This window comes from Taudactylus pleione, unplaced genomic scaffold (genome assembly GCF_031769625.1).
Source record: "Taudactylus pleione unplaced genomic scaffold, aTauple2 ptg000077l, whole genome shotgun sequence".
Lineage (NCBI taxonomy): Eukaryota > Metazoa > Chordata > Amphibia > Anura > Myobatrachidae > Taudactylus > Taudactylus pleione.
The window spans coordinates 185684-200557 of NW_028284479.1; the positions used below are offsets into that span (position 1 = coordinate 185684).

The 14874-nt window shown below is 40.3% G+C and overlaps 1 protein-coding gene across 1 annotated transcript in view; it reads left to right on the forward strand.

The window, feature by feature from the left end:
- The first annotated feature begins 451 nt into the window (after nucleotides 1–451).
- NT5DC3 (5'-nucleotidase domain containing 3) overlaps nucleotides 452–14874 on the forward strand; it is a 71883-nt gene continuing 57460 nt past the window's right edge. Inside the window, exons 1-3 of the mRNA XM_088467828.1 lie at nucleotides 452–770; nucleotides 5183–5367; nucleotides 8623–8697. Of these exons, the coding sequence (XP_088323954.1) occupies nucleotides 566–770; nucleotides 5183–5367; nucleotides 8623–8697 (465 nt within the window). The 5' untranslated portion in view covers nucleotides 452–565. The remainder of the gene's footprint in view (nucleotides 771–5182; nucleotides 5368–8622; nucleotides 8698–14874) is intronic.

A 14874-nucleotide genomic window follows, 5' to 3' on the forward strand; every position in this document is an offset into this window, starting at 1 on the left:
TGGTTATAAGTAGTATATATATATATATATATATATATATACATTGCTGCGGTACATGGTTATAGGTAGTTATATATATACATGCATTGCTGCATGCAGGTACATGGTTATATGTATACATACATTGCTGCATGCAGGTACATGGTTATAGCTGGTTATGTTCTGGTTGGTAAAAAAAAAAAAAGTTATTAAAATGACTACTTGCAGAAGTTCACGTACATTTTCAGTCCTAAGATCTGAGAAAGTAACATAATATAACTGTGTCTGCTCTGCTGATATCAGTATGTGCCCCGCCGTGCCCCCACCACTCCACCCCCGCCCGCAGGAGTATATTATTGCCACACACTCTCTCCTCCTATGTGACCTGGGCTGCTGAGCCTGGTGCCCCCGGCTGCTGCTGCCTCTCCTCTCCCCCCCCCCGGGCTTCCCCTGATGCCGCCCTCTCCCTCCTCACAAGTGATGTCACTAGGAAGTGCCCGGCCGCCTATATAGCGCCGCAGCCGCCGCTCAGCAACACAGTCTGCCTGTCACACACGCACAGTCTCCTCTCCGCCTCCTCCTCGCTATGTCCCTGGCTGTGTCACTGCTCGGGGGCTGCTGCCGGCTGACCCTGGCCACGGGTAGGATGGTGGCCGGAAGCCCGGGACCTCCGCTTGGCATGGGAGGCTGGTTGCGTTGCCTTTCGGCTAGTTATTCCAGTGGCCCAGAGAAAGGCGACATGAAGAGGTATCTGAGTGCGCACTACAACGAGGCGAGGAGAAGCATCAATGGTGAGTGCGGGTGTGAGTGGATAAGGGGGTGTGACTATGGTGCCCGCACGCTGATGTCACGGTGTATGGCGGGTCACAGACTGACACAACAGGTGAGGGCGGAATCCCGGGGCAGCTAGAACGGTGCCCGAACCATGTGAGCAGCCCTACACCAGTGCCCGTGAGATGAGGGCCACCTTATATACACTGCACTCCAGGCTGGGGCTCTGGCAGCATCCGGAATAATGGCTCAGTATCTGTGTAACTATGGAAGGAACAGAGAATATTTGCAATTTTCTCAGCTCTGCATTACAGGACTGACCTCTGTGAGGGTTTTACAGTAATCTGAGGGAGAAAATGAGAACTTTTTTTTTATCACAATAAATGAATTAGCATTCTTCCATTACTTCTATAATCTGCCATAGGGATGGCCATTGGAGGGCGCTATCGAATTGTGACAGTACTGCCATCATAACATGCCTTGTGATGGCATTGCAACCAATGGTTTGGGGAGCCATTGATGATGTGCTCATGTGCAGTGGACAAATCTAGTTTGCTCATGTACAAAGGATCTCTGCATCGCACACATAGGGCCTGATTTAGCGGTGCACACTATTGCAGTCACGGAGAGACTGACCTTATGCTAATTTCGCAGCTGATTGGATTCATACAGAGGACCACATCGGCTGTGGCCCTAATCCGTCACTGCTTATTAAGACACACCATTGGATTGCATCAGCCCTATGGCAGGTGCAATTACTCCGCTGAGCATGGCCACCAGAGACCGCCGACTTGCGGACGCAGTCATTAACCATGACACCCAGCTACACCCCCCCACCCCCTTTTTTTCCCTCTGAAATTGCCTTTGTTCTGTGGCTTTCAGTGATAACTATTGGGATACATGTTTTAAGTGCATCTCCTTCGCATACGCAGAATAAAAACATTGTCAGCTTTGTCTGACTATATCCACCAGGGGCGTATCTATAATGGGTGCAAGGTGTGTGCGTGGACCCCTGGCTCCAGGGGGGCCCGCACACCCTGCCCCCAATTAAATATACTTGCTTCTCCGTCAGCCCGGTGATGGCTGCAGAAATAACTGGAAAAATGCCCATCTCTGCCATTTCCCTGGTGATTTGCGCAGTAGAGATGTCCCGGGAATGCGGCACGGGCGCCATGTTGCTGTAGACCTGTTCCCGTAGACCGGCCAGTCTTCTGCACCGCCGGAGAGAAGGGGGCCCGATCGAAGCCTGCACATGTGCGCCCTCCTCTCTATTAAAGCGCCTCTGACGTCCACCTTTGAATCAGGCCCATAGTGTACATCGTAACATCATACAGCATCTGCACACCACCATCGTACTGAAGCGGTCCATGGTTTCCATCATTGTCCACATGGAATCAAAGTGGAAAGGCATCTTCATCTAAACAAAAACTGTTTTTCATCACAGTAATTGTTTTGGCCATGCCTAGGTGTAGATTTTATTAACAAGCAGTTTGTATAAGTCGCACATCATTGGCTGCTTTGACCAATGGATTTAAAACGACAACAGAAATAAATGTTTTAAATCCAACCGTCAAAGCCGTTAATGATCATCAACTATGACAAACTGCTTGTTAGTAAATCTTCCCCCTGATCTTTAAAAGTTACATAATATTATTTAGTATTGATTGATATTGTCTGTTTAATGCAACTTGTTTCTCCTGCTATACTATTATCAGACTCCTCACAAATTTGTCATCTTGTATCCTATACCACAGAATAGTGGCAGTCTCTGGGATGAGGATGTCTCTATACCTCATTATATAATACTACACAATGCTTTTTCATCCTGTGCAATGTGTTCTTCAGGTTCATGGAGTGTATTTGCTTGTTAAATGTAACTAAACACACCATAACAAAAGCAGAAGTGGGATTTTTAAGAGTTTAAATGGATGAGTATGGATTCTGAACGTATCCCATTTAAATACTTGTTTCTTAGGCCTGTATTCAATTAGGAGCGTAAAGTCCTGCATGCCGGACTTTTCGCCGTCATCGCTGGTTTTGCATGCGGTAAAGTATCGCGCTCGTCCCCGCTTATCCCCGTGTTCAATTCCAAATCAGCGAAAACGGAACCCGGCGAATTCGAAACCAGTGAAAAGTTCTATCAGATTTGGGGAAAACAGCCTGACACACCCCAAAAGAAGCACTGACTTGGGGATCACTAGAGATACTCCCGAATAGGCCTGCTGAGGGTATTTGGGGTACTTAAATGCTCTTAACAGCGGCTAATTAGCGTCTTTACATAAGTGGTGAAGAATGGCATTTAGCTTTATTTTTTCTACAAAATAAGTAGTCCTAGAAAATTTTGGGTACATGAAAATGGGTACAAGCATATTTTGAAGTTACTAAAGTGAAGTTTTAAAGAAAACAAGCACCTGCAATCTTAAAAACACCTGGGGCATACTTGGGGACCCCCCTGGAGTATATTTCACTAGTATTTAAGTTTGTCCCCCAACTTTGTTTTTTTTCGTCCCCAAAACGAAAGTACTTTTTTGGGGTGTTCTAAAGTTTTTTTTTTTAAAACTTCATTTGACACAGTTTACCTTTAGGGGACTGTCCCAAGGGTGCAGGGTGGTTACCGCAAGTTTGCACCCCAAAACCCAAATTCTGCACTTTTTTAAGCCTGGTTTCATAGGCAAATCTTCTTTGCCTATTCCAATGCATTGACTTTCTGCAGTGGCGCAAAGACTTTGGTATTGAATACGGGGATAAATTTTCACCTGGCGAAATGACGTCACCGACAAAACTTTTCCGCAGAAACTGACTTTTCGCAAACAATTGAATACGGCCCTTAGTCCTAGGGGTCAATCCTATTAGGTGCGAATTGCGAGTAGCGAGTTTGTTTCTTGAAATTCGCACACTTCGCAGCGGAGTGTGCTCCCGAGAATTCTCCAATCCAATTAAAAATCACTATTTGCACTACTCGTAGCGGAAGGGTGCGAATTGACTGCCAAATGAGATTTGCGAGAAATGCCTGAAAATGTGGGAAGACCATCCTGGACCCCCCAAAATGGATAATTTCGTTAGCAGGACCATATAGAAGGCTGTTTGTGGACGTTAGGAAGGTAATGTAGGTTTTCAAATGGTGCCAAATGGCTGATAATGCAAGAAAATGATGAAAAACAAACTTTTTTTGTTTATACTCAAACGAATTAAACGAAAAATGCAAAAAAAAAAAAAAAAAAGGTGATTTTGGGGTATTTTGAGGGCATCTTGAAAAATGTTTAAAAAAAAACTATAAAAATTTTTTTTCAACTAAAAAATTATTGTAATTAAATTTGGGCTGCCAAAACTAACGAAAAAATTGATTTTGGGGTAATTTGAGGACAATTTCATTTTTGTTGAAAAAAGAAACTCACACCTCGCAATTTGCACCTAATAGGATTGACTCCCTATTGTTCAAACAGTTGGAGTTATTTGGAGAAAATCTGACTACATTAGTGTAGATTGGTAAACCTGTACTTTCAAAAAAATGTTTCGGGCATTACTTTTATATTGCGTTTGTTTTATTACAGTTGCTGAGCAGAGTGATTACTGAAAAGGACATTTTTTACTTTTTTTTTTTTTTATTATAATTTACAGGGATGCAATTGCCCCTTTTCTGAACAGGTTACACATTGGAAACTCTTTATATAGTAGTTCCAAGAAAAGCTCATAGAAATGCAGAATCACATTGTACATGTGTCCAATCTGTTTCTAACTTCTTCCAAGCACAAGCAGATGGCAAAGGAACATATTTTCTTTAATATACCTCTTTAAAAACAAATTGGCTAAACTTAGCATACACTGTAAAATAGTGCTCCTTTATTAGCACAAAATATTTCAGTATACAAGGCTTTCACAGCATTCTATACAATGAAACTGTGCAATATATTAACATTATTTATTTATAAAATGTTATCATGGTTGTAGTGTATATTGAGAATATAATGCAAATAAATAACATACAATGACATCTAACTGAAGTACATATGGGATCCATATGATCTAATGTAAAACATCAGTTAAATTAATACATCAATGAACTTAACCTATCTAACTACATTGCGCCCCAAGTCCATTTTCCTCATAAACAGTTGATGATGATGAATCTTTGCAGTGGAGTAATTTGTATAAATAGTGGTATATAAAGTAATACCAAATTCATACACACAGACCGGAGGCATATACCTCAGTAAAAAAACAGAGTGAAGAAGCCACTCTGCAAATGGTCTGCATGTTGCTCTCTGTGCAACTGCGATCACCAGGTAGCATTGAAGATGTTACATGAGTACATATTGCACATGGCTGATGATCGGCTATTGCATAAGTGCTTTTTATTTTTTGCTACACGTGAGATATCATTGTATATTGCATTAATATTTGTATCTCTTTTTGTTTTTTTCCCCTCCTGCAGAGCTCATCCCTTCCATTTCAAGCAATGTGCTGAACCCAAGTGCTATCTTTTCCAACAATGAAATGAGTCTTGCAGACATTGAAATTTATGGCTTTGATTATGATTATACTTTAGCTTTTTACTCTAAAGATCTTCACACTTTGATTTTCAACACTGCTCGAGATCTACTTATTAATGAGCATCGGGTAAGTTTTTTTTTTTTTTTTTCTTCTTCTTCCTGATGTATAAAGCTACACTGTCATCTAAAGTGGTGAACATTCACTACTCTAAAATGGCTGCACAAAGAAGTGTGAATTGGGGAACCATCCTAAGCACCACACAACCCTGATCTTCAATCGGGCATGACTTTCAAACCCCATTTCTCATATGCTAGTACTTTTGTCAGATTGCTGATTTTCTTGCTTTGTTCTTTTTGTTATTAAAAGAAAGGAATAAAAGGATAGTGGCATGTCTGAAAGAAAGGCACAAATTTTATTTGGAATTTAAGCTATCAGATATGCAAGCTAAAGTTGTGAAAAGTTATTTCCCCTTTCCACCTAGGTATATTGATCTGGATTGCTATTCTTTTTAGATCCACATGCTCCCATTTGACACTGCAAGAACCACAGTGTATATGGCCAGTTTTAGTTTGGTTCTTACAATCTGGGGAACTTTTTCTAACAAATTAGGGGAATAAATAATTGTCTTTTTAGCCTACAAAGTATAAGAGTCTTTAATAAAGGCTCTGAAGCCCATCAAAACCACAATGAGGGTTTTACTGTCCAAATGGAGTATGTTTAGAACAGTAGCCAATCTTCACAGTAAGTGCTCTTCTGTTGAAATCTCTCCCAATAGTAATGTTATGGATATTTGAACCATAAAAGTCAAACCATTACCCCTATATGTTTGATGGAAGGCTAACCCTGTATTCCACAGTAAGCACCTATTACCGATGGTAAACCATAATTGAACCAGTTGTGGTGCGCAGTTGTCTTCATTAGATCCTGGATGACTTGTCATTATTGGAAGAACCATGAATTCTTTTGTATATCAGAAGATTCCACAGGAGAATGGAGAATTATGATCCAAAACATACAACTGTACTTCAGAAAGGTGGAAGAATAAGACATTTACAGTTTTGAAGTGACAGTTAAAGTCCAGACATATGTGCAATTGTGATGTTACAGGACCTGAGAAAAAGAAGACTTCATACATGAAACACAATAGTGTCAAAGTAGTTTTGCTAGGGAAAGGTGGGGAAGAATTCCTTTACAGTGTTGTGAGAAACTGGTTGGTTGCTACAGGAAACGTCTGACTTCAGTTATTACTACTGAAGTTGGTGTAACCAGTTACAGTCCAATTACTTATTTACACAGGTTCTTTGTATAACGTCTGTAATAAATAAAATATAATTTTTTTTATTTCTGGTTTTGTTATAACATCTGATTGTATTACTGCAGTTTTCCACAAGGAATGTTAACTCTTGGAGTATTCTCTTAGCAAAGTAATGTGAAATGTAGGAACCCTGGATAACCTACCTTGCGTTAATATAGTCCACATAAATTTATGCTTCTTTTGTATACTGTTTCATGTCATTACCCATTGTCCTTCTTCCCTTGAAATGTCATTTTATTACTAGTGTCAATTATTTGACATTTTTCATCTGTTTATACATCTGGAAAATTTGTCACAGGAGCTCTACATTGGGAAAAAAGGCTACTGCTATGATTAATCACTTATACAATAGTTTGTAAGTTGAGTTATTAATAACCTTTTATAGGCTGCTAGTTACTTTTTAGCATTACAACATAGCAAAATATTTGCAAAGGTAAGGAAATAAAATTTTAATTTCCCTGTTTATTTTTTTTAACTTGTAAGTTAGTTCAATACATTTAATGCCCAGTATGAAATAAATCGAATACTATATGCAAGTGTTTACAGCTTTTGTGTGTGCCGAAGTAGGTCCCAAATAGAAATTAAATGACCTGTATTTATTACAAAAACACTGGTTGTTTTGGTAACAACCGATATATTTTATTTGTATTCTTGCACATTAAGAAAATATGTAATGTGGGAAGTGTACACAGCATGTATTACATTTCAACATGTGATATTTAGGACATGTTTATGGATGTTGATCTGTAAATCTGCCCTACATTTTTTTTATTTATTTTGAAGGTTCTAAACATGAATTCAGAGGCAAAGTCAATAGGACACAATTTTAATATACTATGTATAATGGGCCTCATTCTGCTTGGTTTGCATGTTTGTGTTCGCACGCATCCGGTTGTCTTCGCATGCAGTCCGCAAACCGGCCGCTGCGAATGCGAACGCAGCGGATACGCAGTGGCATGGAGAAATGCGTGACAGCAAGTGCTGTTGGGGGGTGGTCTAAGGAAAGCAGGCGTGCCTGTGCGTTTGAACACCGTTACAGGGCTGTGCATAAATAAGCCCCAGCGATGGCATACGCAGCCAGAGCTCTACATGGCGACAAGAAGCTTCACAGGTTGTGAGTCATGTCGAGCCCAACAACAACTCTGCGTATGGATCCGATGTTACTCAATGTTTTTGCTGACTTGCGGATGTATGTAATGGGAAGTGGGCAGCTTTGTAAGCCGGTGGGCGTCCTGGTATAGTACTGCGATCGATCGCATTCATTTTCATATTCTCAACGTGCGGGTGCGTGTGATTGCAGACTTGCGATCCAAGCATAATAATGCCCTATGTTTTCTAATATTGCATCAGGAAAAAAGTGTAGTTCTCTTATTGTTTCCATCTAGAATATAATCTACTTTCATATTTTATCATATGTAACACATTTCTGCAAATTCTTAGAAATCGCCCACGTTAGCAGGCTGTTTAGTTTGTGATAAAAACTACATATGTACATTTCGACTTTCAGTGTGCTATCGCTTGATATTCTTTTAATGAAAGAGAATGGAATATGCATAATTTCAGAGTATGTAGCTACGCTTTGGGGCTGACGTGCATTGTATTTTTGCACTCCCTTTACTAATGTAAAAACACACCTCAATGACAATTAGCTGCAGTAGATCAGCACATGGAATGTGTTTAAGATTAGGCAAATGACCCTCTTCATTACAGCTGGTGTCTTTTTTTTCTTTCTTTTTACAGTTACAAGTAGCATTAATTTTATGGTGGTTCCTCCAAGTGAATGGGTTAGTCAGGGGTCCCAGTCCTACTTTACTGGGGAAGAAATGTATTGGTGCACTTTGATTGATGTAATGAGTCTTCAGCTACACAAACCTGGCATGTCATGAGGACCTTGCCAGCTCTCCGTATTACTTTCACACATAAATTAAGCTAAACTGATCAAGATTTTACATCAAAATTAAAACTTTAATGTAATAAAAGGCTAGTGGTAGTAGATCGCAGTGACCTTGTATTAGAGATTAATTATCATTTTCATCTTTTTTTATTTGTATATTTCTTTTCTGCAGTATCCAAATGAATTAAGAAAATTTGATTATGATCCAAACTTTGCAATTCGGGGTCTTCATTATGATGTTCATAAGGTTAGTTTTGGATAAAGCCATATTCTGGATGTGAGCTATTGACTGTATGAATCCCCCACATATGCAGTAGGTTTAGCAGTGTATGTTGATTTTGCTGAATAACAATATATGGCTGGCAGAGCTTGTTGTTACTTGTAGCTCATCCATAGATGGAGAGTTACTATATAAACTGCGCTACAATTAGGATTGCTACAAACTTGTTACAATTTTGGCAAAATTGCATTGAAAATTGCTGCTATTTTCTCATCTACCATATATCTTGTCATCTAGTTTTATATTTGTATACCTCTTCACCATTATTTTTCTTTTTTCCTACCACGTAACATTAAATGGCCATGCACATCTTGTACTGTCTATGACTTTAGTTTGGCCTAATGATAACTTTACATTCTAATAAAAAAAAAAAAAAAAAGTAAACCACAATGGCAGAAAATTTTGACTTAAAACATTGATCTGCCTAAGCTTTTCCTTTAGGAGACACTCTTGTACAAAGTGTGTATGATGATGACATCTGGATCAGGAGGCTGCATTTCACACTTCACCCATCACTGCTGCGTCATCTGCCTGATGTCAGCAGTTTTGAAATTTGTGGAAAAAAAAAAAAAAGCTCTTCTATTCTTGCTTGTATTGTAAAATGACTAATAATGGGCAAATGATGCAGTGGTAGGAGAGATCTATGTAGAGGACTGCATAACATTTTCTCTGGTTGAAGAGTCTTCCAGGTACCGTTAATAATAATAATTTTTCTTTCCTCAATTCTGGGGACACCGACAACCATAGGGTGTAGATGGCAACGTGAGGAGCTAGGCCATCAAACTAAACTTTTTTTTGTAAATAGAATATTCCCCTCTACATGCCATCATCACCAAAGGAGCCAACCAGGATCAGTTTTAAATTTTGTGGTCAATGATCTGAAGCAGCCTTGTAAGGTGTGTAATATATAAATATATAATGCGACTGCACCCAAAAAAAGAGGTATATCTATTACTTATAAAATGATGTGGTAGATTGAGACAAATCCCACCAACATGATTGGACACACTAGATCAGATGACAGTGCATTATTTCCCAATGACTGCACACCTGAGGCCTGATCTGCTTCCTAATGTAATCTGAACCTTATCACAAAGCCACCGCTGTATCACTCCATACAAGTGTAAACCGTAACATCTCTCGCAGAAATGTTACTGTCACTGACAGATACACATTTGTTACAGAAAAATTTAAAGAAATGTAAAATTACTACAGTCCTCACTAAAGATTGACTGTTACTTGAACAGGACTTACATGAGTAGCCACTTTAAAATCCACCACAGTAAACGCTTAGATGACATGCTAGCCTTGACCCTGAAGAAGCACTAAGCACTTCCTGCCAGTACAATTCACTGTTCAACACGTTTTCTTTCCAAAATAAACCACTCTTGCAGTGACCGTAGTCATTAATGTTCAACTGTTGAAACAGACTATTCTGAATTTCCAACTATTTTATTTACTAATACCCTTTTTACCCCGACCTAAAAATCCTGGGTCGATGTGTGATTTTTGTTGGTGTATATGGATCCAGCTCGGGTAGTTTGCTAGGTTGACCATGGGTCATTCCCATGCCACCCTGCAATATAAACGGTGCCTACTGGGTCACGATGACCCGGATCATGCCGCCCAAATTGGCCGGCTTCAGTGCAGCTTGGAAATGACATCACCTCCAAGCGTCTGCTGTAACGCCGGAAGAGCCGGGTCACTGCAGGCCCGGCTCCAGTGTGAACGGCGATGACTTGGGAATATTCTGGTTTGGCGCCGCAGTCTGAATGGGGTTAATTCTGGGTCTGATCCGGATTGCAACCCTGTTCCAAGACCCAGGTCAGACCCGAAACTTTGGTATAAAATAAATTACACTGTTATCCAGTTAAATGTTTATTCATTTAAAATAATTCAAATTCAACAGCCTATTCTGAACTTTTATCTCCTATTATGTATCTTTGCATCATTCTCCACGTAGAACTAGTTTGTCACAGCAGGAGCCATTTTATAAGACAGATATACCACTTTTGGGTGTGCCGTTGCACTCTGATATATGCACGCCTTAGGCGGTTGAACGCACACCAAGGCTTGCGTATATCTGAGTGCACCACACACCCAAGAGTGGTATATTTATTACATATGTATTTAAAACGTCCATAGTAGATGGAAAAGGGGGCATTCACTAGATTTCAATAATAGTTCAATGTTAAATTTTCATGCTACATCAGTTGAGTCGATGTTTTGGATCACTTGAACCATGGTCATGACATAGTTTAAATCACAGTAGAAGCATCATAATTCCCATCTAGAGAGGGAAATAAGGTGCATATGCCTGGTGCCTCCCTATATATACCTATACATCAATTAACCATTTAATGCTAAAGAAGCTACAGACAGGAAGTGCCTATTGAATCCTTTGAACACATGCGATTTGTTATATATTTACTAAGACACATTAGACGCTAATCAGCCCATCTGGAGATTAATATAGACAAAGCAATACCTTATAACACCTGCTGTCTATCGCCACAGGCCACAACAGTCACCATAAATGTTTCTCTGGCACTAAGCGTTCCACCTGTACTGCAAGCCAGAAGTGTCAGTGGCGCACAAAAGCAAGGTCCCATAGCACATAGGGGCAGACGTATGAAGCTCTGGGAAATGATAAGCGCACCACCATATTGCCTGCTCAGGCATTGTAAAAAGAAGGCTTCTGTCAATCTCAAAAATTGGGAGACTCCGGCATAAGCATTAACACATTGTGACAATAGACTTAACCTATTCCTATATATCCACTAAACTATTATATAAATAACCACACTTCTATAAAAAAAGATTATTATTTTTTTTATATATAAATACCCAAAGAATAAGGAAAAAATACAGACTTCTCAAGCACCATATTGAAAGTGTACTAATTACAAATACATACAGTCAGGTGCATAAATATTGGGACATTGACAGATTTTTCATATTTTGGCCTCTATTCACCACCACAATGGCTTTGAAATGAAACAAACAAGATGTGCTTTAACTGCAGACTTTCAGATTTAATTTGAGGGTAATTACATACAAATCAGGTGAATGGTGTAGGAATTACAATGGTTTCTATATGTGCCTCCCACTTTTTAGGGGGCCAAAAGTAATGGGACTGTCAACTCAAAAGCTATTTCATGGACAGGTGTGGGCTATTCCCTCGTTATTTCATTATCAATTAAGCAGGTAAAAGGTCTGGAGTTGATTCTAGGTGTGACATTTGCATTTGGAATCAGTTGCTGTCGACTCTCAATATGAGATCCAAAGAGCTGTCACTATCAGTGAAGCAAGCCATCATTAGGCTGAAAAATCAAAACAAACCCATCAGAGAGATAGCAAAAACATTAGGTGTGGCAAAATCAACTGTTTGGAACATTCTTACCAGAGTGATGGGAAGAGAAGAGTATGGAGAAGGAAAGGAACTGCTCATGATCCAAAACATACCACCTCATCAGTGAAGCATGGTGGTGGTAGTGTCATGGCGTGGGCATGTATGGCTGCCAATGGAACTGGTTCCCTTGTATTTATTGATGATGTGACTGCTGACAAAAGCAGCATAATGAATTCTGAAGTGTTTCGGGCAATATTATATGCTCATATTCAGTCAAATGCTTCAGAACTCAATGGACGGCGCTTCACAGTGCAGATGGACAATGACCCGAAGCATACTGCAAAAGCAACCAAAGAGTTTTTTAAGGCTGAAAAGTGGAATGTTATGCAATGACCTGAATCCGATTGAGCATGCATTTCACTTGATGAAGACAAAACTGAAGGGAAAATGCCCCAAGAACAAGCAGGAACTGAAGACATTTGCAGTAGAGGCCTGGCAGAGTCTCACCAGGGATAAAACTCAGCGTCTGGTGATGTCTATGCGTTCCAGACTTCAGGCTGTAATCGCCTGCAAAGGATTTGCAACAAAGAATTAAAAAGTGAAAGTTAGATTTAGGATTGTTTAGTTTGTCCCATTACTTTTGGCCCCTTAAAAAGTGGGAGGCACATATAGAAACCGTTGTAATTCCTACACCGTTCACCTGATTTGGATGTAACTACCCTCAAATTAAATCTGAAAGTCTGCAGTTAAAGCACATCTTGTTTGTTTCATTTCAAAGCCATTGTGGTGAATAGAGGACAAAATATGAATACTCTGTCAATGTCCCAATATTTATGGACCTGACTGTATATAAAACATTGAGCCACATAATTTATCAATGTAAATAAAGTATATCTTTAGAGTATATCAATACATCAAAAATACTTATTTAGCAAAAACAGACTGGTAATTCAGCTTAGGATGGAATTGCATAACTGCACGCTAGCAGCTTTGCAATTATGGTAATACAGCAGGAGGTGTCATGCCTCCTGCATGCATTAATGTTCCCAGCTGCGTCCATGGACGCAGCATCGGAACATCTGCGTGTTCCCCGGCCGGCTGTGTGCGCATGAGGTCACGCAGGCTGTTTATCGCAGATGAGGGAAAGAGGCAGGGAAATCTCTACGGATATCATGGCCTCTTTACCCAAACGGCGCAGACACACCTCTGTTTTGGAAAACTGAGGCCCACCATGCCTCAAACATCAGCAGACCATCAATCACTGACAGTCTGCTGCTGCGCTGCGTACAATCACACAGGACCCGTTCTGCGCAATGCGCGATTATCGGGAATCTGCGTTAAGCAGTGCACTGCTGAATGAGGGCCCTAGTGCCCACAATGATTAACATTCCGTTTAAATGTTCCAAAAGCGAGAGTGTTACTTGAGGAAAATATTTAGTGGGTTTGACTCATTCAAACCCCGTGGGGTCAAAGTACTCAACCCATTATTCAACCTAATTTCAACTTTGCGTAACTGATGGCCTCTATCACCACCTCGTATTAGTGGAGAAACCCAATCTATGAGTCTACATTTTAGTTTGGCCTCCCATTTTTAGGAAAATGTTGAGCGATGGATTTAACTGTTACCCTCGTATTTAATGCCTGATGAATCGACAGGTTTTTTTTCTTTACCAATCTCTTTAACCAGATGTATGTACACTGCCTTGCAAAAGTATTCACCCCTCTTTGCATTTTTCATGTTTTGTTGCCTCACAACCTGGAATTAAAATGGATTGTTTGAAGGTGTGCATCATTTCATTCACAGAACATGCCTACAACTTTGAAGTTGTGTTTTTTTATTATATTGTGAATCAAACAACATTTAGGACAACATAACAGAAAACTTCAGCGTGCATAACTATTCACCCCCCTAAAGTCAGTACTTTGTTGAGCCACCTTTTGCTGCAATTACAGCTGCAAGTCGCTTTGGATAAGTCTCTATGAGCTTGCCACATCTTGCCCCTGGGATTTTTGCCCATTCCTCAAGGCAAAACTGCTCCAGCTCCTTCATGTTGGATGGTTTCCGCTTGTGAACAGCAATCTTCAAGTCTGACCACAGATTCTCAATTGGATTGAGATATATGGGCTTTGACTAGGCCATTCAAACACATTTAAATGTTTACCCTTAAATCACTCGAGTGTTGCTTTAGCAGTATGCTTCGGGTCATTGTCCTGCTGGAAGGTGAACCTCCATCCCAGTCTTAAATCACAGGCAGACTGAAACAGGTTTTGCTCAAGAATATCCCTGTATTTAGCACCATCCATCTTTCCCTCGACTCTAATCAGTTTCCCAGTCCCTGCTGCTGAAAAACATCCCAACAGCATGATGCTGACACCACCATGTTTCACTGTGGGGATGGTGTTCTTGGGGTGATGGGATGTGTTAGGTTTGCGCCAGACATAGCATTTTCCTTGGTGGCCGAAAAGTTAAATTTTAGTCTCATCTGACCAGAGCACCTTCCTCCATACATTTGGGGAGTCGCCCACATGCCTTTTGGCAAACTCAAATAGTGTCTTCTTATTTTTATCACTAAGTAATGGCTTTTTTCTGACCACTCTTCCATAAAGCCCAGCTCTATGGAGTGTACAGCTTATTCTGGTCACATGCACAGATACACCAGTCTCTGCTGTGGAACTCTGCAGCTCCTTCAGGGTTGCCTTTGGTCTCTGTACTGCCTCTCTGAATAATGCCCTCCTTGCCCGGTCTGTAAGTTTTGGTGGACGGCCCTCTCTTGGCAGGTTTGTTGTGGTAC